Source organism: Camponotus floridanus, unplaced genomic scaffold (genome assembly GCF_003227725.1).
Source record: "Camponotus floridanus strain SB8 unplaced genomic scaffold, Cflo_v7.5 scaffold1, whole genome shotgun sequence".
In the NCBI taxonomy this organism is placed as follows: Eukaryota; Metazoa; Arthropoda; class Insecta; order Hymenoptera; family Formicidae; genus Camponotus; species Camponotus floridanus.
This window is the reverse complement of record NW_020229214.1, coordinates 10,065,703-10,091,125: the sequence shown is the minus strand read 5'-3', so window position 1 is coordinate 10,091,125 and position 25,423 is coordinate 10,065,703. Positions and strand designations below refer to the sequence as shown.

The following is a 25,423-nucleotide window of genomic DNA, read 5'->3' as shown; positions in this document are numbered from 1 at the left end:
CCAATCCTGACCAATCCTGACCAATCCTGACCAATCCTGACCAATCCTGACCAATCCTGCCCCCCCCACCAATCCTACCAATCCTGACCAATCCTGACCAATCCTGACCAATCCTGACCAATCCTGACCAATCCTGACCAATCCTGACCAATCCTGACCAATCCTGACCAATCCTGACCAATCCTGACCAATCATCCTGACCAATCCTGACCAATCCTGACCAATCCTGACCAATCCTGACCAATCCTGACCAATCCTGACCAATCCTGACCAATCCTGACCAATCCTGACCAATCCTGACCAATCCTGACCAATCCTGACCAATCCTGACCAATCCTGACCAATCCTGACCAATCCTGACCAATCCTGACCAATCCTGACCAATCCTGACCAATCCTGACCAATCCTGACCAATCCTGACCAATCCTGACCTAATCCTGACCAATCCTGACCAATCCTGACCAATCCTGACCAATCTGACCAATCCTGACCAATCCTGACCAATCCTGACCAATCCTGACCAATCCTGACCAATCCTGACCAATCCTGACCAATCCTGACCAATCCTGACCAATCCTGACCAATCCTGACCAATCCTGACCAATCCTGACCAATCCTGACCAATCCTGACCAATCCTGACCAATCCTGACCAATCCTGACCAATCCTGACCAATCCTGACCAATCCTGACCAATCCTGACCAATCCTGACCAATCCTGACCAATCCTGACCAATCCTGACCAATCCTGACCAATCCTGACCAATCCTGACCAATCCTGACCAATCCTGACCAATCCTGACCAATCCTGACCAATCCTGAACCAAATCCTGACCAATCCTGACCAATCCTGACCAATCCTGACCAATCCTGACCAATCCTGACCAATCCTGACCAATCCTGACCAATCCTGACCGAATCCTGACCAATCCTGACCAATCCTGACCAATCCTGACCAATCCTGACCCCGACCAATCCTGACCAATCCTGGACCAATCCTGACCAATCCTGACCAATCCTGACCAATCCTGACCAATCCTGACCAATCCTGACCAATCCTGACCAATCCTGACCAATCCTGACCAATCCTGACCAATCCTGACCAATCCTGACCCCAATCCTGACCAATCCTGACCAATCCTGACCAATCCTGACCAATCCTGACCCCCAATCCTGACCAATCCTGACCAATCCTGACCAATCCTGACCAATCCTGACCAATCCTGACCAATCCTGACCAATCCTGACCAATCCTGACCAATCCTGACCAATCCTGACCAATCCTGACCAATCCTGACCAATCCTGACCAATCCTGACCAATCCTGACCAATCCTGACCAATCCTGACCAATCCTGACCAATCCTGACCAATCCTGACCAATCCTGACCAATCCTGACCAATCCTGACCAATCCTGACCAATCCTGACCAATCCTGACCAATCCTGACCAATCCTGACCAATCCTGACCAATCCTGACCTAATCCTGACCAATCCTGACCAATCCTGACCAATCCTGACCAATCCTGACCAATCCTGACCAATCCTGACCAATCCTGACCAATCCTGACCAATCCTGACCAATCCTGACCAATCCTGACCAATCCTGACCAATCCTGACCAAATCCTGACCAATCCTGACCAATCCTGACCAATCCTGACCAATCCTGACCAATCCTGACCAATCCTGACCAATCCTGACCAATCCTGACCAAATCCTGACCAATCCTGACCAATCCTGACCAATCCACGTGAGAAGGCTGGCGCGCACGTGCGAAGACTCCCAATCACGTGCGAAGACTGCCGCGCATGCGAGAAGACTCCCAATGACGCGCGAAAGAGTATCACGCATGCGCGAAGACTCCCAATCACGCGCGAAGACTGCCGCTCTTGCGAGAAGACTCCCAATCACGTGCGAAGACTGCCGCGCATGCGAAAAGACTCCCAATGACGCGCGAAGGCTATCACGTATGCGCGAAGACTCTCAATCACGTGCGAAGACTGCCGCGCATGCGAGAAGACTCCCAATGACGCGCAAGGGCTATCACGTTTGCGCGAAGACTCCCAATCACATGCAAATACTGCCACGCATGCGACAAGCCTCCCAATCACGTGCGAAGACTGCCGCGCATGCGAGAAGACTCCCAATGACGCGCGAAGGCTATCACGTATGCGCGAAGACTCCCAATCACGTACTAAGACTGCCGCGCATGCGAGAAGACTCCGAATCACGTGCGAAGACTGCCACGCATGCGCGAAGACTCCCAATCACGTTCGAAGACTGCCGCGCATGCTAGAAGACTCACGATGACGCGCGAAGGCTATCACGTATGCGCGAAGACTCCAAATCACGTGCGAAGACTGCCGCGCATGCGAGAAGACTCCCAATCACGTGCGAAGATTGCCGCGCATGCGAGAAGACACCCAATCACGTGCGAAGACTGCCGCGCATGCGAGAAGACTCCCATTCACGTGCGAAGACTGCCGCGCATGCGACAAGCCTCCCAATCACGTGCGAAGACTGCCGCGCATTCGACAAGCCTCCCAATCACGTGCGAAGACTGCCGCGCATGCGCGAAGACTCCTAATCACGAGAGAAGGATGCCGCGTACGCGCGAAGACTCCCAATCACGTGCGAAGACTGCCACGCATGCGCGAAGACTCCCAATAACGTACGATGACTGCCGCGCATGCGAGACGACTCCCGATGACGCGCGAAGGCTATCACGTATGCGCGAAGACTCCCAATCACGTGCGAAGACTGCCGCGCATGCGAGAAGACTCCCAATGACGCGCAAAGGCTATCACGTTTGCGCGAAGACTCCCAATCACATGCAAATACTGCCACGCATGCGACAAGCCTCCCAATCACGTGCGAAGACTGCCGCGCATGCGAGAAGACTCCCAATGACGCGCAAAGGCTATCACGTTTGCGCGAAGACTCCCAATCACATGCAAATACTGCCACGCATGCGACAAGCCTCCCAATCACGTGCGAAGACTGCCGCGCATGCGAGAAGACTCCCAATGACGCGCGAAGGTTATCACGTATGCGCGAAGACTCCCAATCACGTACTAAGACTGCCGCGCATGCGAGAAGACTCCGAATCACGTGCGAAGACTGCCACGCATGCGCGAAGACTCCCAATCACGTTCGAAGACTGCCGCGCATGCTAGATGACTCCCGATGACGCGCGAAGGCTATCACGTATGCGCGAAGACTCCAAATCACGTGCGAAGACTGCCGCGCATGCGAGAAGACTCCCAATCACGTGCGAAGAATGCCGCGCATGCGAGAAGACTCCCAATCACGTGCGAAGACTGTCGCGCATGCGAGAAGACTCCCATTCACGTGCGAAGACTGCCGCGCATGCGCGAAGACTCCCAATCACGTGCGAAGACTGCCGCGCATGCGAGAAGACTCCCAATGACGCGCGAAGGCTATCCCGTATGCGCGAAGACCCCCAATCACGTGCGAAGACTTCATCGCATGCGAGAAGACTCCCAATCACGTGCGAAGACTGCCGCACATGCGAGAAGTCTCCCAATCACGTGCGAAGACTGCCGCGCATGCGACAAGCCTCCCAATCACGTGCGAAGACTGTAGCGCATAAGAGAAGACTCCCATTCACGAGCAAAGACTGCCGCGCACGCGCGAAGACTCCTAATAACGTACGAAGACTGCCGCGCACGCGCGAAGACTCCCCATCTGGTGCGAAGATTGCCGCGCATGCGAGAATACTCCGAATCACGTGCGAAGACTGCCGCGCATGCGAGAAGACTCCCAATGACGCGCGAAGGCTATCCCGTATGCGCGAAGACTCCCAATCACGTGCGAAGACTGCCGCGCATGCGAGAAGACTCCCAATGACGCGCGACAATTGCCACTCACGCGCGAAGACTCCCAATCACGTACTAAGACTGCCGCGCATGCGAGAAGACTCCGAATCACGTGCGAAGACTGCCACGCATGCGCGAAGACTCCCAATCACGTTCGAAGACTGCCGCGCATGCTAGAAGACTTCCGATGTCGCGCGAAAACTATCACGTATGCGCGAAGACTCCCAATCACGTACTAAGACTGCCGCGCATGCGAGAAGACTCCGAATCACGTGCGAAGACTGCCACGCATGCGCGAAGACTCCCAATCACGTTCGAAGACTGCCGCGCATGCTAGAAGACTCCCGATGACGCGCGAAGGCTATCACGTATGCGCGAAGACTCCCAATCACGTGCGAAGACTGCCGCGCATGCGAGAAGACTCCCAATGACGCGCGACAATTGCCACTCACGCGCGAAGACTCCCAATCACGTACTAAGACTGCCGCGCATGCGAGAAGACTCCGAATCACGTGCGAAGACTGCCACGCATGCGCGAAGACTCCCAATCACGTTCGAAGACTGCCGCGCATGCTAGAAGACTCCCGATGACGCGCGAAGGCTATCACGTATGCGCGAAGACTCCCAATCACGTGCGAAGACTGCCACGCATGTGCGAAGACTCCCAATCACGTTCGAAGACTGCCGCGCATGATAGAAGACTCCCGATGACGCGCGAAGGCTATCACGTATGCGCGAAGACTCCCAATCACGTGCGAAGACTGCCGCGCATGCGAGAAGACTCCCAATGACGCGCGATGGCTATCACGTTTGCGAGAAGACTCCCAATGACGCGCGAAGACTGCCGCTCTTGCGAGAAGACTCCCAATCACGTGCGACGACTGCCGCGAATGCGAGAAGACTCCCAATGACGCGCGAAGGCTATCACGTATGCGCGAAGACTCTCAATCACGTGCGAAGACTGCCGCGCATGCGAGAAGACTCTCACTGACGCGCGAAGGCTATCACGTTTGCGCGAAGACTCCCAATCACATGCAAATACTGCCGCGCATGCGAGAATACTCCCAATCACGTGCGAAGACTGCCGCGCACGCGCGATGACTTTCAATCACGTGCGAAGAATGCCGCGTACGCGCGAAGACTCCCAATCACGTGCGAAGACTACTGCGCACGCGCGAAGAATCCCAATCACGTGAGAAGGCTATCACGCATGCGCGAAGACTCCCAATCTCGTCGAAAGGCTATTTCGCATGCGCGAAGACTCCCAATAACGTGCGAAGCCTGCCGCGCACGCGCGATGACTCCCAATCACGTGCGAAGACTGCAGCGCATACGAGAGGACTCCCATTCACGTGCAAAGACTGCGGCGTACGCGCGAAGAATCCCAATCACGTGCGAAGATTGCCGCGCATGCGAGAAGACACCAAGTGACGCGCGAGAACTTCCACGCACGCGCAAAGTCTCCCAATCACGTGAGAAGGCTATAACGCATGCGAGAATACTCCCAATCACGTGCGAAAACTGCCGCGCATGCGAGAAGACTCCCAATGACGTGCGAAGACTGCCGCGCAGGCGAGGAGACTCCCAATGACGCGCGACAGCTGCCTCGCACGCACGAAGACTCCCAATCACGTACTAAAACTGCCGCGCATGCGATAAGACTCCCAATCACCTGCGAAGACTGCCGCGCTTGCGAGAAGACTCCCAATCTCGTGCGAAGACTGCCGCGCATGCGAGAAGACTCCTAATGACGCGCGACAGCTGCCACGCACGCGCGAAGACTCCCAATCACGTACTAAGACTGCCGCGCATGCGCAAAGCCTCCCAATCACGTGCGAAGACTGCCGCGCATGCGAGAAGACTCCCAATGAAGCGCGAAAGCTATCACGTATGCGCGAAGACTCCCAATCACGTTCGAAGACTGCCGCGCATGCTAGAAGACTCCCGATGACGCGCGAAGGCTATCACGTTTGCGCGAAGACTCCCAATCACGTGCGAAGACTGCCGCGCATGCGAGAAGACTTCCAATCACGTGCGAAGAATGCCGCGCATGCGAGAAGACTCCCAATCACGTGCGAAGACTGCCGCGCATGCGAGAAGACTCCCAATCACGTGCGTAGCCTGCCGCGCACGCGCGATGACTCCCAATCACGTGCGAAGGCTATCCCGTATGCGAGAAGACCCCCAATCACGTGCGAAGACTGCATCGCATGCGAGAAGACTCCCAATCATTTGCGATGACTGCCGCGCATGCGAGAAGACTCCCAATCACGTACTAAGACTGCCGCGCATGCGAGAAGACTCCCAATCACCTGCGAAGACTGCCGCCCTTGCGAGAAGACTCCCAATCACGTGCGAAGTCTGCTGCGCATGTGACAAGCCTCCCAATCACGTGCGAAGTCTGCTGCGCATGTGACAAGCCTCCCAATCACGTGCGAAGACTGCCGCGCATGCGAGAAGACTCCCAATCACGTGCGTAGCCTGCCGCGCACGCGCGATGACTCCCAATCACGTGCGAAGGCTATCCCGTATGCGAGAAGACCCCCAATCACGTGCGAAGACTGCATCGCATGCGAGAAGACTCCCAATCACTTGCGATGACTGCCGCGCATGCGAGAAGACTTCCAATCACGTACTAATACTGCCGCGCATGCGAGAAGACTGCCAATCACCTGCGAAGACTGCCGCCCTTGCGAGAAGACTCCCAATCACGTGCGAAGTCTGCTGCGCATGTGACAAGCCTCCCAATCACGTGCGAAGATTGCCGCCTTTGCGAGAAGACTCCCAATCACGTGCGAAGACTGCCGCGCATGCGACAAGACTCCCAATGACGCGCGAAGGCTATCACGTATGCGCGAAAACTCCCAATCACGTGCGAAGACTGCCGCTCATGCGAGAAGACTCCCAATGACGCGCGACAGCTGCCACGCACGCGCGAAGACTCCCAATCACGTACTAAGACTGCCGCGCATGCGACAAGCCTCCCAATCACGTGCAAAGACTGCCGCGCATGCGAGAAAGCTCCCAATGACGCGCGAAGACTGCCGCGCATGCGAGAAGACTCCAAATCACGTGCGAAGACTGCCGCGCATGCGAGAAGACTCCCAATCACGTACTAAGACTGCCGCGCATGCGAGAAGACTCCCAATCACCTGCGAAGACTGCCGCCTTTGCGAGAAGACTCCCAATCACGTGCGAAGACTGCCGCGCACGCGCGAAGACTCCCAATCACGAGAGAAGGTTGACGCGCACGTGCGATTTCTCCCAATCACGTGCGAAGACTGCAGCGCATACGAGAAGACTCCCAATCACTTGCGAAGACTGCCGCGCATGCGAGAAGGCTCCTAATCACGTGCGAAGCCTGCCGCGCACGCGCGATGACTTCCAATCACGAGAGAAGGCTGTCGCGCACGCGCGAAGACTCCCAATCACGTGAGAAGGTTGCCGCACACGCGCGAAGACTCCCAATCACGTGCGAAGACTGCAGCGCATAATAGAACACTCCCATTCACGAGCAAAGACTGCCGCGCACGCGCGAAGACTCCTAATAACGTGCGAAGACTGCCGCGCACGCGCGAAGACACCCAATCACGTGCGAAGACTGCCGCGCACGCGCGATGACTCCTAATCACGTGCGAAGCATGCCGCGCTCGCGCGATGACTCCCAATCACGTGCGAAGACTGCAGCGCATACGAGAGGACTCCCATTCACGTGCAAAGACTGCGGCGTACGCGCGAAGACTCCCAATCACGTGCGAAGACTGCAGCGCATTCGAGAATACACCCAGTGACGCGCGAAAACTTCCGCGCACGCGCGAGGGCTCCCAATCACGTGCGTAGCCTGCCGCGCACGCGCGATGACTCCCAATCACGTGCGAAGACTGCCGCGCACGCGCGAAGACTCCCTATCACGTGCGTAAACTGCCGCGCATGCGAGAATACTCCCAATCACGTGCGTAGACTGCCGCGCACGCGCGATGACTCCCAATCACGTGCGAAGAATGCCGCGTACGCGCGAAGACTCCCAATCACGTGCGAAGACTACCGCGCACGCGCGAAGAATTCCAATCACGTGAGAAGGCTATCACGCATGCGCGAAGACTCCCAATCTCGTCCAAAGGCTATTTCGCATGCGCGAAGACTCCCAATCACGTGCGAAGCCTGCCGCGCACGCGCGATGACTCCCAATTACGTGCGAAGACTGCAGCGCATACGAGAGGACTCCCATTCACGTGCAAAGACTGCGGCGTACGCGCGAAGAATCCCAATCACGTGCGAAGATTGCCGCGCACGCGAGAAGACACCAAGTGACGCGCGAGAACTTCCACGCACGCGCGAAGTCTCCCAATCACGTGAGAAGTCTATAACGCATGCGAGAATACTCCCAATCACGTGCGAAAACTGCCGCGCACGCGCAATGACTCCCAATCACGTGCTAAGACTGCAGCGCATACGAGAAGACTCCCATTCACGTTCCAAGACTGCCGCGCCCGCGCGAAGACTCCCAATCAGGTGCGTAGTCTGCCGCGCATGCGAGAATACTCCCAATCACGTGCGAAGATTGCCGGGCATGCGAGAAGGCTCCCAGTGAGGCGCAAAGGCTATCACGCATGCGCGAAGACTCCCAATCACGGGCGAAGACTGCCACGCATGCGAGAATACTCCCAATCACGTGCCAAGACTGCTGCGCATACGAGAAGACTCCCATTCACGTGGAAAGATTGCCGCGCACACGCGAAGACTCTCAATCATGTGAGTAGGTTACCGCGAACGCGGGAAGACTCCCAATCACGCGAGATGGCTGCCGCGCACGCGCGAAGGCTCCCAATCACGTGCGAAAACTGCCGCGCATGCGTGATAACACCCATTGAAGTGTGAAGGATATCACGCATGCGCGAAGACACGAAGGGTCCTCAAAGACCTTCACGAAGAATCCTTCGCGACTCCGCCGCGAAGGTCTTTAAGGACCCGAAGTTCGCGTTACTAACGATCACGGGAGAACCTTAATAACGTTTTCACGTTATTAGCGATCACGGGAGAACGTTAATAACGTATTCGCGTTATCAGCGATCACGGGAGAACGTTAATAACGTTTTCGCGTTATTGGCGATCACGGGAGAACCTTAATAATGTTTTCGCGTATTAACGATCACGGAAGAACCTTAATAACGTTTTCGCGCTATTAGCCATCACGGGAGAACGTTAATAACATTTTCGCGTTATTGGCGATCACAGGAGTACCTTAATAACGTTTTCGCAATATTAGCGATCACGGGAGAACTTTAATAACGTTTTCGCGTTATTAGCAATCACGGGAGAACGTTAATAACGTTTTCGCGTTATTAGCTGTCACGGGAGAACGTTAATAACGTTTTCGTGTTATCAGCGATCACGGGAGAACGTTAATAACGTTTTCGCGCTACTAGCGATCACGGGAGAACGTTAATAACGTTTTCGCGTTATTAGCGATCACGGGAGTTCGTTAATAACGTTTTAGCGTTACTAGCGATCACGGGAGAACCTTAATAACGTGTTCGCGTTATTAGCGATCACGGGAGAACCTTAATAACGTTTTCGCGTTATTAGAGATCAAGGGAGAACGTTAATAACGTTTTCGCGTTATTAGCGATCACGGGAGAACCTTAATAACGTTTTCGCGTTATTAGCGATCACGGGAGAACGTTAATAACCTTTTCGCGTTATTAGCGATCGCGGGAGAACGTTAATAACGTTTTCGCCTTATTAACGACCACGGGAGAACCTTAATAACGTTTTCGCGTTATTAGCGATCACGGGAGAACCTTAATAACATTTCCGTGTTAATAGCGATCACGGGAGGACGTTAATAACGTTTTCGCGTTATTGGCGATTACAGGAGGACGTTAATTACGTTTTCGCGTTATTAGAGATCACGGGAGAACCTTAATAAAGTTTTCGCGTTACTAGCGATCAAGGGAGAACATTATTAACGTTTTCGCGTTATTAGCGATCACGGGAGAACCTTAATAACGTTTTCGCGTTATTAGCGATCATGAGAGAACGTTAATAACGTTTTCGCATTATTAGCGATCACAGGGGAACCTTAATAACGTTTTCGCATTACTAACGGTCACGGGAGAAACTTAATAACGTTTTCGCGTTATTAGCAATTACGGGAGAACGTTAATAACGTTTTCGCCTTATTAGCGATCACGGGAGATCCTTAATAACGTTTTCGCGTTATTAGCGATCATGAGAGAACGTTAATAACGTTTTCACTTAATGAGCGATCACGGGAGAATCTTAATAACGTTTTCGCATTATTAGCGATCACGGGAGAACGTTAATAACGTTTTCGCGTTATTAGCGATCACGGAATAACGTTAATAACGTTTTCGCGTTATTAGCGATCACGTGAGAACCATAATAACGTTTCGGCGTTATTAGCGATCACGGGAGAACGTTAATAACGTTTTCGTTTTATTAGCGATCACGGGAGAACGTTAATAACGCTTTCGCGTTATTAGCGATCACGGGAGAACTTTAATAACGTTTTCGCGTTATTGGCGATCACGGAAGAACCTTAATAACGTTTTCGCGTTATTGGCGGTCACGGTAGAACGTTAATAACGTTTTCGCGTTATTAGCGATCACGGGAGAACCTTAATAACCTTTTCGCGTTATTAGCGATCACGAGAGAACCTTAATAACGTTTTCGCATTATTAGCGATCACGGGAGAACGTTAATAACGTTTTCGCGTTATTAGCGATCACGGGAGAACCTTAATAACGTTTTCGCTTTATTAGCGATCACGGGAGAACCTTTATACCGTTTTCGCGTTATTAGCTATCGTGGGAGAACCTTAATAACGTTTTCGCGTTATTAGCGATCACGGGAGAACCTTAATAACGTTTTCTCGTTACTAGCGATCACGGGAGAACGTTAATAACGTTTTCGCGTTATTAGCGATCACGGGAAATCCTTACTAAAGTTTTCGCGTTATTAGCGATCACGGGAGAACTTTAATAAGGTTTTCGTATTATTAGCGATCACGGGTGAACCTTAATAACGTTTTCGCGTTATTAGCGATCACGAGAGAACTTTAATAACGTTTTCGCGTTATTAGCAATCACGGGAGAACGTTAATAACGTTTTCGCGTTATTAGCTGTCACGGGAGAACGTTAATAACGTTTTCGTGTTATCAGCGATCACGGGAGAACGTTAATAACGTTTTCGCGCTACTAGCGATCACGGGAGAACGTTAATAACGTTTTCGCGTTATTAGCGATCACGGGAGTTCGTTAATAACGTTTTAGCGTTACTAGCGATCACGGGAGAACCTTAATAACGTGTTCGCGTTATTAGCGATCACGGGAGAACCTTAATAACGTTTTCGCGTTATTAGAGATCAAGGGAGAACGTTAATAACGTTTTCGCGTTATTAGCGATCACGGGAGAATCTTAATAACGTTTTCGCGTTACTAGCGATCACGGGAGAACCTTAATAACGTTTTCGCGTTATTTGCGATCACGGGAGAACGTTAATAACCTTTTCGCGTTATTAGCGATCGCGGGAGAACGTTAATAACGTTTTCGCCTTATTAACGACCACGGGAGAACCTTAATAACGTTTTTGCGTTATTAGCGATCACGGGAGAACCTTAATAACATTTCCGTGTTAATAGCGATCACGAGAGGACGTTAATAACGTTTTCGCGTTATTGGCGATTACAGGAGGACGTTAATTACGTTTTCGCGTTATTAGAGATCACGGGAGAACCTTAATAAAGTTTTCGCGTTACTAGCGATCAAGGGAGAACATTATTAACGTTTTCGCGTTATTAGCGGTCACGGGAGAACCTTAATAACGTTTTCGCGTTATTAGCGATCATGAGAGAACGTTAATAACGTTTTCGCATTATTAGCGATCACAGGGGAACCTTAATAACGTTTTCGCATTACTAACGGTCACGGGAGAAACTTAATAACGTTTTCGCGTTATTAGCAATTACGGGAGAACGTTAATAACGTTTTCGCCTTATTAGAGATCACGGGAGATCCTTAATAACATTTTCGCGTTATTAGCGAACACGGGAGAACGTTAATAATTTTTTCGCGTTACTGCAGATCACGGGAGAACCTTAATAACGTTTTCGCAGTATTAGCGATCACGGGAGAACGATAATATCGTTTTCGCTTAATGAGCGATCACGGGAGAATCTTAATAACGTTTTTGCTTTATTAGCGATCACGGGAGAACCTAAATAACGTTTTCGCATTATTAGCGATCACGGGAGAACGTTAAATAGTTTTCGCGTTATTAGCGATCACGGAATAACGTTAATAACGTTTTCGCGTTATTAGCGATCACGTGAGAACCATAATAACGTTTCGGCGTTATTAGCGATCACGGGAGAACGTTAATAACGTTTTCGTTTTATTAGCGATCACGGGAGAACGTTAATAACGTTTTCGCGTTATTAGCGATCACGGGAGAACTTTAATAACGTTTTCGCGTTATTGGCGATCACGGAAGAACCTTAATAACGTTTTCGCGTTATTGGCGGTCACGGTAGAACGTTAATAACGTTTTCGCGTTATTAGCGATCACGGGAGAACCTTAATAACCTTTTCGCGTTATAGCGACACGAGAGAACCTTATAACTTTTCCATTATTAGCGATCACGGGAGAACGTTAATAACGTTTTGCGTTATTAGCGATCACGGGAGAACTTAATAACGTTTTCGCTTTATTAGCGATCACGGGAGAACCTTTATACCGTTTTCGCGTTATTAGCGATCGCGGGAGAACCTTAATAACGTTTTCGCGTTATTAGCGATCACGGAAGAACCTTAATAACGTTTTCTCGTTACTAGCGATCACGGGAGAACGTTAATAACGTTTTCGCGTTATTAGCGATCACGGGAAATCCTTACTAAAGTTTTCGCGTTATTAGCGATCACGGGAGAACTTTAATAAGGTTTTCGTATTATTAGCGATCACGGGTGAACCTTAATAACGTTTTCGCGTTATTAGCGATCACGAGAGAACGTTAATAACGTTTTCGCATTATTAGCGATCACAGGGGAACCTTAATAACGTTTTCGCATTACTAACGGTCACGGGAGAAACTTAATAACGTTTTTCCGTTATTAGCAATTCGGGGAGAACGTTAATAACGTTTTCGCTTATTAGCGATCACGGAGATTCTTAATAACGTTTTCGCGTTATTAGCGATCATGAGAGAAACGTTAATAACGTTTTCGCATTATTAGCGATCACAGGGGAACCTTAATAACGTTTTCGCATTACTAACGGTCACGGGAGAACCTTAATAACGTTTTCGCCTTATTAGCGATCACGGGAGAACGATAATATCGTTTTCGCTTAATGAGCGATCACGGGAGAATCTTAATAACGTTTTTGCTTTATTAGCGATCACGGGAGAACCTAAATAACGTTTTTTCGCATTAATTAGAGCGATGCACGGGAGAACGTTTAATAACGTTTTCGCGTTATTAGCGATCACGGAATAAACGTTAATACGTTTTCGCGTTATTAGCGATCAGTAAGAACATAATAACGTTTTGGGCGTTATTAGCGATCACGGAGAACGTTAATAAGTTTTCGTTTTATTAGCGATCACGGGAGAACATTAATAACGCTTTGCGTTATTAGCGTCACGGGAGACTTTAATAACGTTTTTGCGTTATTGGCGATCACGGAAGAACCTTAATAACGTTTTCGCGTTATTGGCGGTCACGGTAGAAAAATAACGTTTCGCGTTATTAGCGATCACGGGAGAACCTTAATAACCTTTTCGCGTTATTAGCGATCACGAGAGAACCTTAATAACGTTTTCGCATTATTAGCGATCACGGGAGAACGTTAATAAAGTTTTCGCGTTATTAGCGATCATGGAGAAACCTTAATAACGTTTTCGCTTTATTAGCGATCACGGGAGCTGTAATAGTTTAACGACAAAAGTCGTCACGTAATCATTTTTGTCGCTCAAATGATCATTTTCTGCGGCACGTCAAAATGCACCTTTAGGTTACCAACTTTCATCCTTGGTTGCGTTCGAAAACTTACTCCTTGGACTAGAATAGTGTTTTTGATTGACCAATTACGTCAAAAGAAATATAAATTTCATTGTTCTGATTAGTTAGTCTATTCTATGCTGAGTAAATTTTCGAACGTAGTCCTTTAGGCCAGCTTATACGTTATTTGTTTTTATTTAAGAAACGACGATCTCACAAACATTTTAATTAGTATATTCGTGATTCACAAACGATTTCGCGTCGATTCATCCTCTGCAGAACTTAAATTGAAATTAGAAATGAGAGCATTAACTTAACGGTCATTTTTATTTTTTATTTTACAGCGAAAGGCTGATTTCACAAACGTTTTAATTAATTTTACAATCATCTACAAACGAATTACAAACGATTAAAAAAAAATTAAAAAACTCAAAATAAGGGTGCTAAGTTCACGGAGGTGTAATGTAAATACGCAACACCTTGTGCAGATGCCCTTAAGCCCCACAGGCAATAGTAATAAGGAATAGAAACTATTCACCAATAAGTACGCGAAACAGAAAATATTCACCAATAGGAACAGAGAATAGATATTATTTCTGTTCTCATTGCCTGTTGCCTATCATTGTGCAAGGGCCTTTACGTCTACGATTACGATAGATATAAGCGTTTACATCTCGTTTTTTGCCATCAGCCATAAGACTGCAACACACTTTTGCATAAGCGCATAACCAAAAGCATAAGGAATTTGGTCCCCAAGTATATGCATAAGAAAATGAACCAATCAATTTTTTTATGCTTATGGTTATGAGCTTATGCAAAGGGTGTGCTGCGGCCTATAGGCTCAATGTGATCGTCACAATGGCCTTGTACGACATACGTTTTTCTCTGCCTTACTTTACGTCCACGACTACGACAGACATCTAGGCCGGTATTCATAGTCCGATCTTATATTTAAGATCATCTTAAGTCTGGTCCGAGGTTAACTTAAGACCTCCTTCAACCAATCAAATAGCTGCGTAGCATTTCAAGCTCGAACTTAAGACGATCTCAAATATAAGATCGGACTATGAATAGCGGCCCTAGTTCTCTGCCATCAGCCATACTTTTCAGGCAGTATCGGCGATATATATTTTATAGATATATAAGTTGCATTGTATTGCGATTTAAGAGTTATATGTATTTCGTTAAAACACATATATACAGAAATTTGCAAAATTTGATGTATATCGATTATGTTATGATCTAAATACGATATATAAAGAACGAGTAATACAAGACAGCAGAGAGTTCTCATATAGATAACATATTAATCATTAAATATATTATTATACATATGTAATATATATGATTATGGCTATAGTCGGGAAGACGCTCTGGATGCGCTTTGAAACTTCATTCTATCTTTGTTCTACATTCCATGAGAATAAAGATAGAATGATGTTTCGGAACATTCATAGTGCAGTCTTGACCGCAGCCTACATTAATAAACCGTATTGCCTTTAAGTTGTGGCAGATTATTTTTAATAACGTAGACAAATATAGATTATAGCTAAAGTTATGAAGGCCCGATTTCACCAACATTATTTCAGCTTTAAGCGAGACTTAAATATATGTTTATCTTTATCTTTCTTTCTAAATAAATAAAGACATATATTTAAGTTTCGCTTAAAGCTGAAATAACGTTAGTGCAACCGGACCTAAGTGTAACACATATATAACACAAAAAAATAGTGAGATTTGAACACGTTATCTCGCTATAATTACAATAGAGAAAGAAAAGGTTTAATGGCTCACTAATTATTAATCTAATTATCTCTGTAATATTAGCTTTTTCGATATTATTTTTTCAGATGCAATGATACATCTACCAAACGCATCTATTATTTAAATTTAAAATTAAATATTTTTTACATTAATTGATTATTGACGAATTGTAATTAGTAAAGATAAAATTATACAATAAATTTTGAACTATTTTACATTTTATGTCAACATATATTGCATGCATGTGTATGTTCTTGCCGTGACTTGATATTTTTATGTGCGCGAGATAATTGGAAGATTTAAGCTGTTTTGTATTAATTATTTATTATTAATTTGGATATTTAAATTGATAATCGAATAATATTAAAAGAAATAATACTTAATTATAAAAGAATTGGTAAGCGCGTAATATGATTACTGACATTGTTGTATCTATAAAAATAACAGATATAACACGTTTCACGCAATTACTATGTGATATATATAATTCTATTGTATTTCTGATGTATGGATACTATAATTATTATTTTCGTAATATTTAATTTAAAGGAACCCAATATTGTGTAATAAGACATCTAAATATGTATGTTGCAAGAAACATTGCCATGATAGTGGTGTAAAGAATTAAAGCTATGCGTTATCAAGTTATAAGATCTAAATTACTTCGAATAATCTAAATACACTTTGGTAGAAGCGCATAGTTATATAATTAATAGCTATATGGTTATATAATTATTTAACTTAAAGATTTCACATTGAGTCGGTGACCAAATTCACTCTCTTAGTTCAGATGGTTTAAGCTTCGAGAATATTTACGTAAATCGGCGACTATTCCGCCGATTTTTCGTCTTTTCCTATATATGTCAGATTTTGCGAAGATATCGACTTTTTTCGATTAAGTGGCTTGCGTGGTTCCACATCAGCGAAAGGTTCATCTTCTTCTTCATTTTTCCGCGGAATAATTTCTCTAGATTGGCCCAATATGCTTGCCATGATCCAATTACCCTGATATTTCTCTCTATCCGGTACAACGCGCCCGTGAAGTACCTGTTAGCGTGAATTTTTCTACGCGCTTTCGGTGAGCTATCTGGAGTTCCTGTCGGCGATGTTAATGGTGTCGCTCGGCAACGACTTACTGACATTTTTCATTCTATCTTTGTTCTACATTCCATGAGAATAAAGATAGAATGATGTTTCGGAACATTCATAGTGCAGTCTTGACCGCAGCCTACATTAATAAACCGTATTGCCTTTAAGTTGTGGCAGATTATTTTTAATAACGTAGACAATATAGATTATAGCTAAAGTTATGAAGGCCCGATTTCACCAACAATTATTTCAGCTTTAAGCGAGACTAAATATATGTTTATCTTTATCTTTCTTTCTAAATAAATAAAGACATATATTTAAGTTTCGCTTAAAGCTGAAATAACGTTAGTGCAACCGACCTAAGTGTAACACATATATAACACAAAAAAATAGTGAGATTTGAACACGTTATCTCGCTAATAATTAACAATAGAGAAAGAAAAGGTTTAATGGCTCACTAATTATTAATCTAATTATCTCTGTAATATTAGCTTTTTCGATATTATTTTTTTCAGATGCAATGATACATCTACCAAACGCATCTATTATTTAAATTTAAAATTAAATATTTTTTACATTAATTGATTATTGACGAATTGTAATTAGTAAAGATAAAATTATACAATAAATTTTGAACTATTTTACATTTTATGTCAACATATATTGCATGCATGTGTATGTTCTTGCCGTGACTTGATATTTTTATGTGCGCGAGATAATTGGAAGATTTAAGCTGTTTGTATTAATTATTTATTATTAATTTGGATATTTAAATTGATAATCGAATAATATTAAAAGAAATAATACTTAATTATAAAAGAATTGGTAAGCGCGTAATATGATTACTGACATTGTTGTATCTATAAGAAAATAACAGATATAACACGTTTCACGCAATTACTATGTGATATATATAATTCTATTGTATTTCTGATGTATGGATACTATAATTATTATTTTCGTAATATTTAATTTAAAGGAACCCAATATTGTGTAATAAGACATCTAAATATGTATGTTGCAAGAAACATTGCCATGATAGTGGTGTAAAGAATTAAAGCTATGCGTTATCAAGTTATAAGATCTAAATTACTTCGAATAATCTAAATACACTTTGGTAGAAGCGCATAGTTATATAATTAATAGCTATATAGTTATATAATTAATTTAACTTAAGATTTCACATTGAAGTCGGTGACCAAAAATTCATCTCTCTTAGTTCAGATGGTTTAGCTTCGAGAATATTTACGTAAATCGGCGACTTATCCGCCGATTTTTCGTCTTTTCCTATATATGTCAGATTTTGCGAAGATATCGACTTTTTTCGATTAAGTGGCTTGCGTGGTTCCACATCAGCGAAAGGTTCATCTTCTTCTTCTATTTTCGCGGTAATAATTTCTCTAGATTGGCCCAATATGCTTGCCATGATCCAATTACCCTGATATTTCTCTCTATCCGGTACAAACGCGCCCGTGAAGTACCTGTTAGCGTGAATTTTTCTACGCGCTTTCGGTGAGCTATCTGGAGTTCCTGTCGGCGATGTTAATGGTGTCGCTGGCAACGACTTACTGACATTTTTTATTTGGCTATCCGTCTGTTGCGATTGCAGATCTGACGCGAATATTTTAGTAAATTTACCAGACATCATTTGATTTGCTACATGAACGATTGATTTGCCGCAAAGAGCCGGCTCACCGTGAAAACCATCGTCTGTTCCCTGTGATTTAGGTTTTATGCTTCCACTTATTTCTGGAATCTTTCGATATTTAATATCATTGGCTAAAATGCAATAATAACATGAATATTTCTAAGTACTATATTATTTCAGAGATTTCAATAGATTTTAGTAATATATACCTTTATTATTTATAATTGGTATAAATGGTTGGCATGGTAAAGGATGTTTGCTAAAATCAATCTCCTTTACTTCTTTTAAATCGGAAATGGATTTTTCATGTTCTATTTGATTTGTAGAACCCGTGATATTTTCATTCAAAACCTCAGTTACAATATGTTTTAATCCTTGTTGCGATACTTCAGCATTTTGTGATTTTGGATATTTTATATAAAAGAAGCTATCGTCGTAAGATGGTGGACTGAATGCAGCTTCGTCAAAGTCAAATCTAAAAAAAAAAAAGTATAATAGAAATTACTTTGATGCAAATATGATTAATTAATATAGCGTTACGAAATTTAATGCTTGATTTAAACTGCATGCTTCTTAAATGCAATTTTAGTATTTTTTTGTATTATCGAACATTTAAATTAATTTTTACTGTATAAAATGATATTATTATTTATACAAAGTAACAGGAAAAGAGTAATAAGAGTAGAGATATTTTAATATGTATATTAATATCTACATGCATCAATCGTAATAAATCTTCTATGTTAATTTTACTAGAGATAATTTCTGATTGAACATTTTTCAATCATTAATAATATTTAATATATAAGATTTGTACTTAAGAAAGAATAATAGGGAAAAGAGTATATTTATGCGCAGCAATTTTTATTTGAATGTCTATGTATATGTTTATATAACTGTTCAACTATAAATAACACATTGGTTAATCTGGCAAAGTATCAAGTGTATAGCACACTTGTATAATTTTATGATTATTTTGATTACAGTTACCGATTATATCGATTAATTACTCAATTAATACTTGAATATATGTTCTCCCAAAAATCTTTATAAAGATATACGCAGTTAGTGATATAATTATATGGAAATAAAATTTACCTGTTATCTATTTTTCCTTTCATCCATTGTGGTAATGAAATTCCACTGCTGAGAGATCTGTCTGGTTGTCTTGAATTATCCATTTTTTGTATAATTTTATAATTTTATAAAGGTAGAACTTGAATTCTTTAATTCGTTAATTAATAATATCCAGATACATCAGCACAAAATAGCATGCCAAAAATTGATATCCAAACTTTGTTATCCATAATATTAATCTTGCATTCTTCTATATTCATAGATAATATTATTATTTATATAATTGTATAATTGAAACAATTAGTAACAATAGTGAGACTTTTAGGATTTGAACCAAATAATAATCAATGGAATAATCTGCAACTCGGCAAATGTTTAGAATATGGATAAAACTTATTAATATACAGTATACAATGAAAAAAATATTTACTCAATACTTACTTTCTTAGTAAGATTTTGACAATTAGCTTCATAATTACAATTTGTTCGACTCTCTCTCTCTCTCTTCTGATGAAAATAGTAGTTGGAGAATTAACGCAATATTAATATAATCATAATGATTGACAAACAATCACAAATGGCTTCTACACTTCATTTCATACCAGCGTTCAGTTGTGTCCCGTTTAATGCTACGAAAGTTTCGAAACGTTTGCTCGACCAATCAGAGCAAAGAAATCTTTGTTTTATTTATCTTGATTGGCCAATTAAATTATTCGAATTTTTTGTAGCATCAAACGAAACACAATTTTAGATTATGTTAGGAAATAATATGCACGTGATTTATGTAGGCTGCGTTCGCTTTGTACGCTTACGCGCTGTGAGCATCATTCTGTCTTTATTGCACATCGAATATCAAACGAAGATAGAGCAATCCTTTCGGCGCTAAAAACCGCTCAACGAAACAAACGCAGCCGTAATGACCGCATTCAATGGTCTCGAGAGCAACATTACTAGATTTCCCGATGCAATTCGACGCTGATTGGTTGGAACTGAAAGTAGAAACCAATCACGTTCGCTTGCTACTTAGCGATTGAGATTGGCGAATATTTTCTATTCCGCGTATTTATTGGTGAATAGTTTCTATTCCCTATTGTCTGTTGCCCAGCATTGTGCAAAGGCCTTTATATACGCGATTCATGGGTCTGTTCGTTTTAGCTGCACTGCTGCACTAGTGCAATAAGTTAGATAAAGACAAACATACTTTCTTTCACTCTAACTAATTGCACTAGTGCAGCAGTGCAGCTAAAACGAACAGATGTATAGCCCATGTATAGCCCCTTGCACAATGCTAGGCAACAGGCAATAAGAACAAAAATAATATCTATTATCTGCTCTTATTGGCGAATATTTTCTGTTCCGCGTATTTATTGATGAATAGTTTCTATTCTTTATTTCTATTGTCTGTTGCCTAGCATTGTGCAAAGGGCTTTATCTCTTTGACCGCACCCAGTAAACAAACAGTATTATTTAAGTACAATATGGCGGATATAGCAGCAAATCTAAAATCGGTTTGCGATAAAATATTATATGCTGCTACAAAAAGAACATCGGTATTTTTCTTTTTTTTTGTATTTATATACTACTAAATATATCTGTTCAGCATTTTTTAAAATATGTACAAATTTACATTATGAAATATGTGAAATATTATTATATATAATCGTATTACGAAGAAAATTGATGCCAAAGATAAACATTTATACGAATTCTAAAAAAGAAATATATATCACGTTTTCCAGGAACATCAGTATTATGAACCGCGACTAGTAGCCGTTAGCAAGTTGCAATCCACGGAATCTATATTATCCGCTTATAAAGCAGGCCAAAGACATTTTGGTGAAAATTATGTAAATGAATTAGTGGAAAAGGCTTTAAATCCACAGATTCTTGAAAAATGCAAAGAAATTCAATGGCATTTCATAGGCAATTTACAAAGAAATAAGGTCAACAAGATTCTAAGTGTACCAAATTTATATATCATAGAAAGTGTTGGTAATGAGAAACTTGCAGATTTGCTTAATAATTCATGGCCAAAATTTCGAAAGAGTGATAATTGCAAATTGAATGTTATGGTACAAGTTAACACAAGCCAAGAAGAAGGTAATTAAATATTTATATTACATTCTGCATTTTATCCTGAGAAAATTATGTAAGGTTTGTAGCTTATTTACTTAATATAGCGTATTACTTTCTAACAAAAAATTACAGAGAAAAATGGCTGTGATATTGTAGAAGTATCGACTCTTGTAAAGCACATTATAAATAACTGCCACAATTTGAAATTTATGGGTCTTATGACAATAGGGATGTTTGGATATGATATTACGAATGGTCCAAATCCATATTTTACCTGTTTGATAAAATGCAGAGAAAAGATAAGTAATGAATTAGCGATCGATATAAAGAATATCGAATTATCAATGGGAATGTCCAATGACTACGAACATGCGGTGAGATATTTAAATACAATCTATTCGTGAATCGTGCTATTGATAGATTTTATACATCTTTATACATAAGCATTAAATGCAATTATTATTTTCTATCATAGATTGAACTTGGCAGTACAAATGTAAGAGTAGGAACAGCTATTTTTGGCAATAGACCACAAAAGAATACCTGAAGAAAATGTGGAAAAATTACAATTTTCCTTTTTTTGTTTACATTAAGGTAAAATCAAAACAGTATATAAGATAAATGATAAACTGAACTATATATTATATGATGTGTTTGATGCAGTCATGAAACTATACATTCTTATATATAATATGTATGTGTGTGTGTATGTGTGCGTGAATGTGTATGTACATAGAAGAAAAACATGTATGAAACATTAATAAAAGTATAGTTAAAATTATATTTTAACGTTAAATTTTTATCTATTATGATACTTAAATATTATATAAATAATGTATATTTTTAATATTAAAAATATATATGTGTAATTCCATACAGGAAAAATTATCTAAGAAATATCTAATAAATCTCACTACTTAGTAGATATAGATATTCGAATGATATATACAAATAAAAAAATTAATAAGATAACAAGGCGTGGTTCAGGGTTCAATTTCAATCTTTAACTGTATGTATGCATGTACATATGTAGGTCACCTTCACCGTTTTTCTTTTTTCTTTTACAAGAGAATATGGTTTACACACACACACACACACACACTTATGCTCTATCTTGTGCAAGGTCAAGAATTGTGTAAGTTATTGCTCTCAAAAGTTAAGAAAATTATTTTTACTTTCTTCTCACAAAAAATTCTAGTTTATTTTTATACGTATTGTTTACTATTGTTAATCAATCGACATTTTTTATGTTGCAAATATTTTACAAAAACATATAAAAAATAGTTAACGGTTATGGAAGTTTAATAAAAACAAATATTTTTATAGAAATACATTATACTGCAATTTCTATCCTGAAATAATTATTTAATTTTACAGAATACAATATATATTCCGCCGTTTGGAACAAAAATTTCATACCTTTAATATTGTGATATATTTTATTATATGTATAAAACAATTTTTTCAACGTATTATATAAAGATTATATTTTTAATATAATATATAATTAATTTAATATAATTTCTCAGATGAGAGAGAAATCTTGTCTCTCATTAAAATTCACACAAATGCAAATTCATTCGCAAAATTAAATACCTTCAATTAATAATTTTAATTCGCGTGAAATTTTTAAAAATAATTTACAATTTATGACATTTCGCACGTATATGTATATTTATATGCGCGCACGCTTCTCTTATTATACAACTGGTAATGTAGTATCATTAAAAAACATGTTTATTACGTACACAAGTTACAATTATAAAAGAAAATGCTTGTATAAATACATATTTATTTATCCATTATATTATATATGAAAAAGGCGCCGACAAATATGTAACCGATTTGATTTAATAGGCATAAGCAACTCCAATTGGACTGCTGTAGCTCATGTGAGATACTTCGACCGCCGGCGAGTAAGCGATTCCAAGAGCGGCCGGAGTACGTATAGCCGCCGGCGCCGGTATGGCAGCTGCAGTATACGTCAGTGGGGTAGCTGGATGGGCGAGATGCGCGTACGTGACAGCCGGATTGCTCACGCGAATATCTGTCTTGCTTGAGCTAGAGAAAGGCGTGTCGATGGTTTTCGTTTGCGTAGCTACTTGAGCCAAATTACCGTGGCTGCGTAATATATTATCGGACGTCGACGTGATAGCATGGGGTTGGACATGCGCTATTGGCGCAATCTGATACTGCAAGGCGGGAGATACTCCAATATAACCGGCATTGGCCGCAGCCAAAACGCAAACTATTATAAACAGCTAAAATACAAGACTTGTTTCAATATTGATTATAAATTTTTCAACGTGTTATCAGCTTATATTCATATACATATATTACTTTTTTATCTTACGAGTCTAATAATAAAAATTAGTTACATATATATATATATATATATATATATATATATATATATATATATATATATATATATGGTTGTGGATATGATTATACTAAGAGATATATAACGTACCTTAATTGCCATTATGTTTATTTTGGAAAATCTTGCGACAAGTACTCTGCGTCTGTGCCGAAATACGAATGTTACTCTCGATGACAATCGGTACTTTTATACTTGGCGAACGAGAGCCACGAAATCTTTCGACGTACACAATTCACTACGGTGGGAGGTAGTGTCAAGGATAAATTTAATATTGCGCCATTGTTCGTGCGAATGTCTTATTTTTCGTTAAATTTCATATATCATTGCAATAAGAATAAATTATAGATATTGTATTTGATATGTATTTTTCATAAAGTTTGTTTTTTTAAACTACTCAAAAAGAGATAATGCTCTTTTGGAAAATCGAATATTTATTCTCTCCTTGAATATTATTTTAATAACTTTTGTTTTTATATTTTGCTTTTATATGTTGTGTTTTTATTTGTAATTTATTATTTATAATAATATTTTCAAGAATTTTTACATTGAATTTTAAAAATTATACTTATACATGATATCGATTATGAATTTGATCTTGTTTATATTCTATAAAATTAAAGCTAATTTTTCTTGCGGATTAAAAAAATTTTTAAAAACGATCTTTTAAGTGGAATAAGAAAAAAAATAAGGTGCAAAGTGTAGGAAAATAACTTTTTATATATTAGAATGTACTTTGTGTGTGTGTGTGTGTGTGTGTGTGTGTGTATTGTATATATATTTTGTGTGTTGTACACATGTATTTATATATAAACTTCAATAAAGTTCCTAAATTCATATATATATATATATATATATATATATATATATATATATATATATATTGTATATATATTTTGTGTGTATATACACATGTATATATACATATATGTACTTTAATAAAGTTTCCAAGTTTAAAATTTTGATCTTTCTTCATGTTGTTAATAGATATTCAATATAGAATACATAATAAAATATAAAATCGATAGTAATAATGTATATTGTACTGAAACAATAAAGATGCATTTTTATACATTAAGATTGGAGGTGGTATCTTTATGTTTCAAAACTGGAACATCCGGCTTTGGGGACCACGCCTCTCTGAGCGAAAAGTAGTCTAGCCTTGTTCCCTTTCTCCAACTTTTTCCCTTGGGCCCATTATAACATTTCATTTTGAATTCAAAAAATTGCATTTAATATTGCATCACAAATATTGCATTTAAATTTAAATTTTATATTATTATGGCCAACATGTATATTCATTTTGCAATCATGTATTACTAGAAAAATGTTTTAAAAATTAAACATTTATTCGCATGTGCAAGACCGATACTACATGCACTTGTCACAAATTTTTTAAACATAATATTAATTGGCTGCAGGATAAAAATTTCTTGAATTTTTAGATATTTTCTATTTTGTAGCTAATCAATACGCTTTGTAAAAAAAAATTTGTCGTACGACAAATGTAATGTCGCGGTCTAAGCAAAAA

The 25,423-nt window shown here is 41.3% G+C and overlaps 3 protein-coding genes across 3 annotated transcripts; 1 reads left to right on the top strand and 2 right to left on the bottom strand.

The window, feature by feature from the left end:
* Nucleotides 1–17,505: 17,505 nt before the first annotated feature.
* LOC105249613 lies at nucleotides 17,506–20,326 on the bottom strand. The gene is made up of 4 exons (XM_011255201.3): nucleotides 19,878–20,326; nucleotides 19,458–19,686; nucleotides 18,569–18,834; nucleotides 17,506–18,490 (listed from the first exon to the last, which is right to left on the bottom strand). The coding sequence occupies exons 2-4, from the start codon at nucleotides 19,538–19,540 to the stop codon at nucleotides 17,892–17,894; spliced, it is 948 nt and encodes a 315-aa protein (XP_011253503.1). The 5' UTR covers nucleotides 19,541–19,686; nucleotides 19,878–20,326; the 3' UTR covers nucleotides 17,506–17,891.
* A 368-nt stretch (nucleotides 20,327–20,694) lies between these two features.
* LOC105249615 (pyridoxal phosphate homeostasis protein) lies at nucleotides 20,695–22,469 on the top strand. Its single transcript, XM_011255202.3, has 4 exons — nucleotides 20,695–20,986; nucleotides 21,176–21,536; nucleotides 21,645–21,886; nucleotides 21,988–22,469. Exons 1-4 carry the CDS (start codon nucleotides 20,915–20,917, stop codon nucleotides 22,057–22,059), a joined length of 747 nt encoding a protein of 248 aa, XP_011253504.1. The 5' UTR covers nucleotides 20,695–20,914; the 3' UTR covers nucleotides 22,060–22,469.
* A 762-nt stretch (nucleotides 22,470–23,231) lies between these two features.
* Nucleotides 23,232–24,144, bottom strand: LOC105249616 (cuticle protein 67-like). The gene is made up of 2 exons (XM_011255203.3): nucleotides 23,986–24,144; nucleotides 23,232–23,773 (listed from the first exon to the last, which is right to left on the bottom strand). The coding sequence occupies exons 1-2, from the start codon at nucleotides 23,995–23,997 to the stop codon at nucleotides 23,363–23,365; spliced, it is 423 nt and encodes a 140-aa protein (XP_011253505.1). The 5' UTR covers nucleotides 23,998–24,144; the 3' UTR covers nucleotides 23,232–23,362.
* Between the last annotated feature and the right edge of the window lie 1,279 nt (nucleotides 24,145–25,423).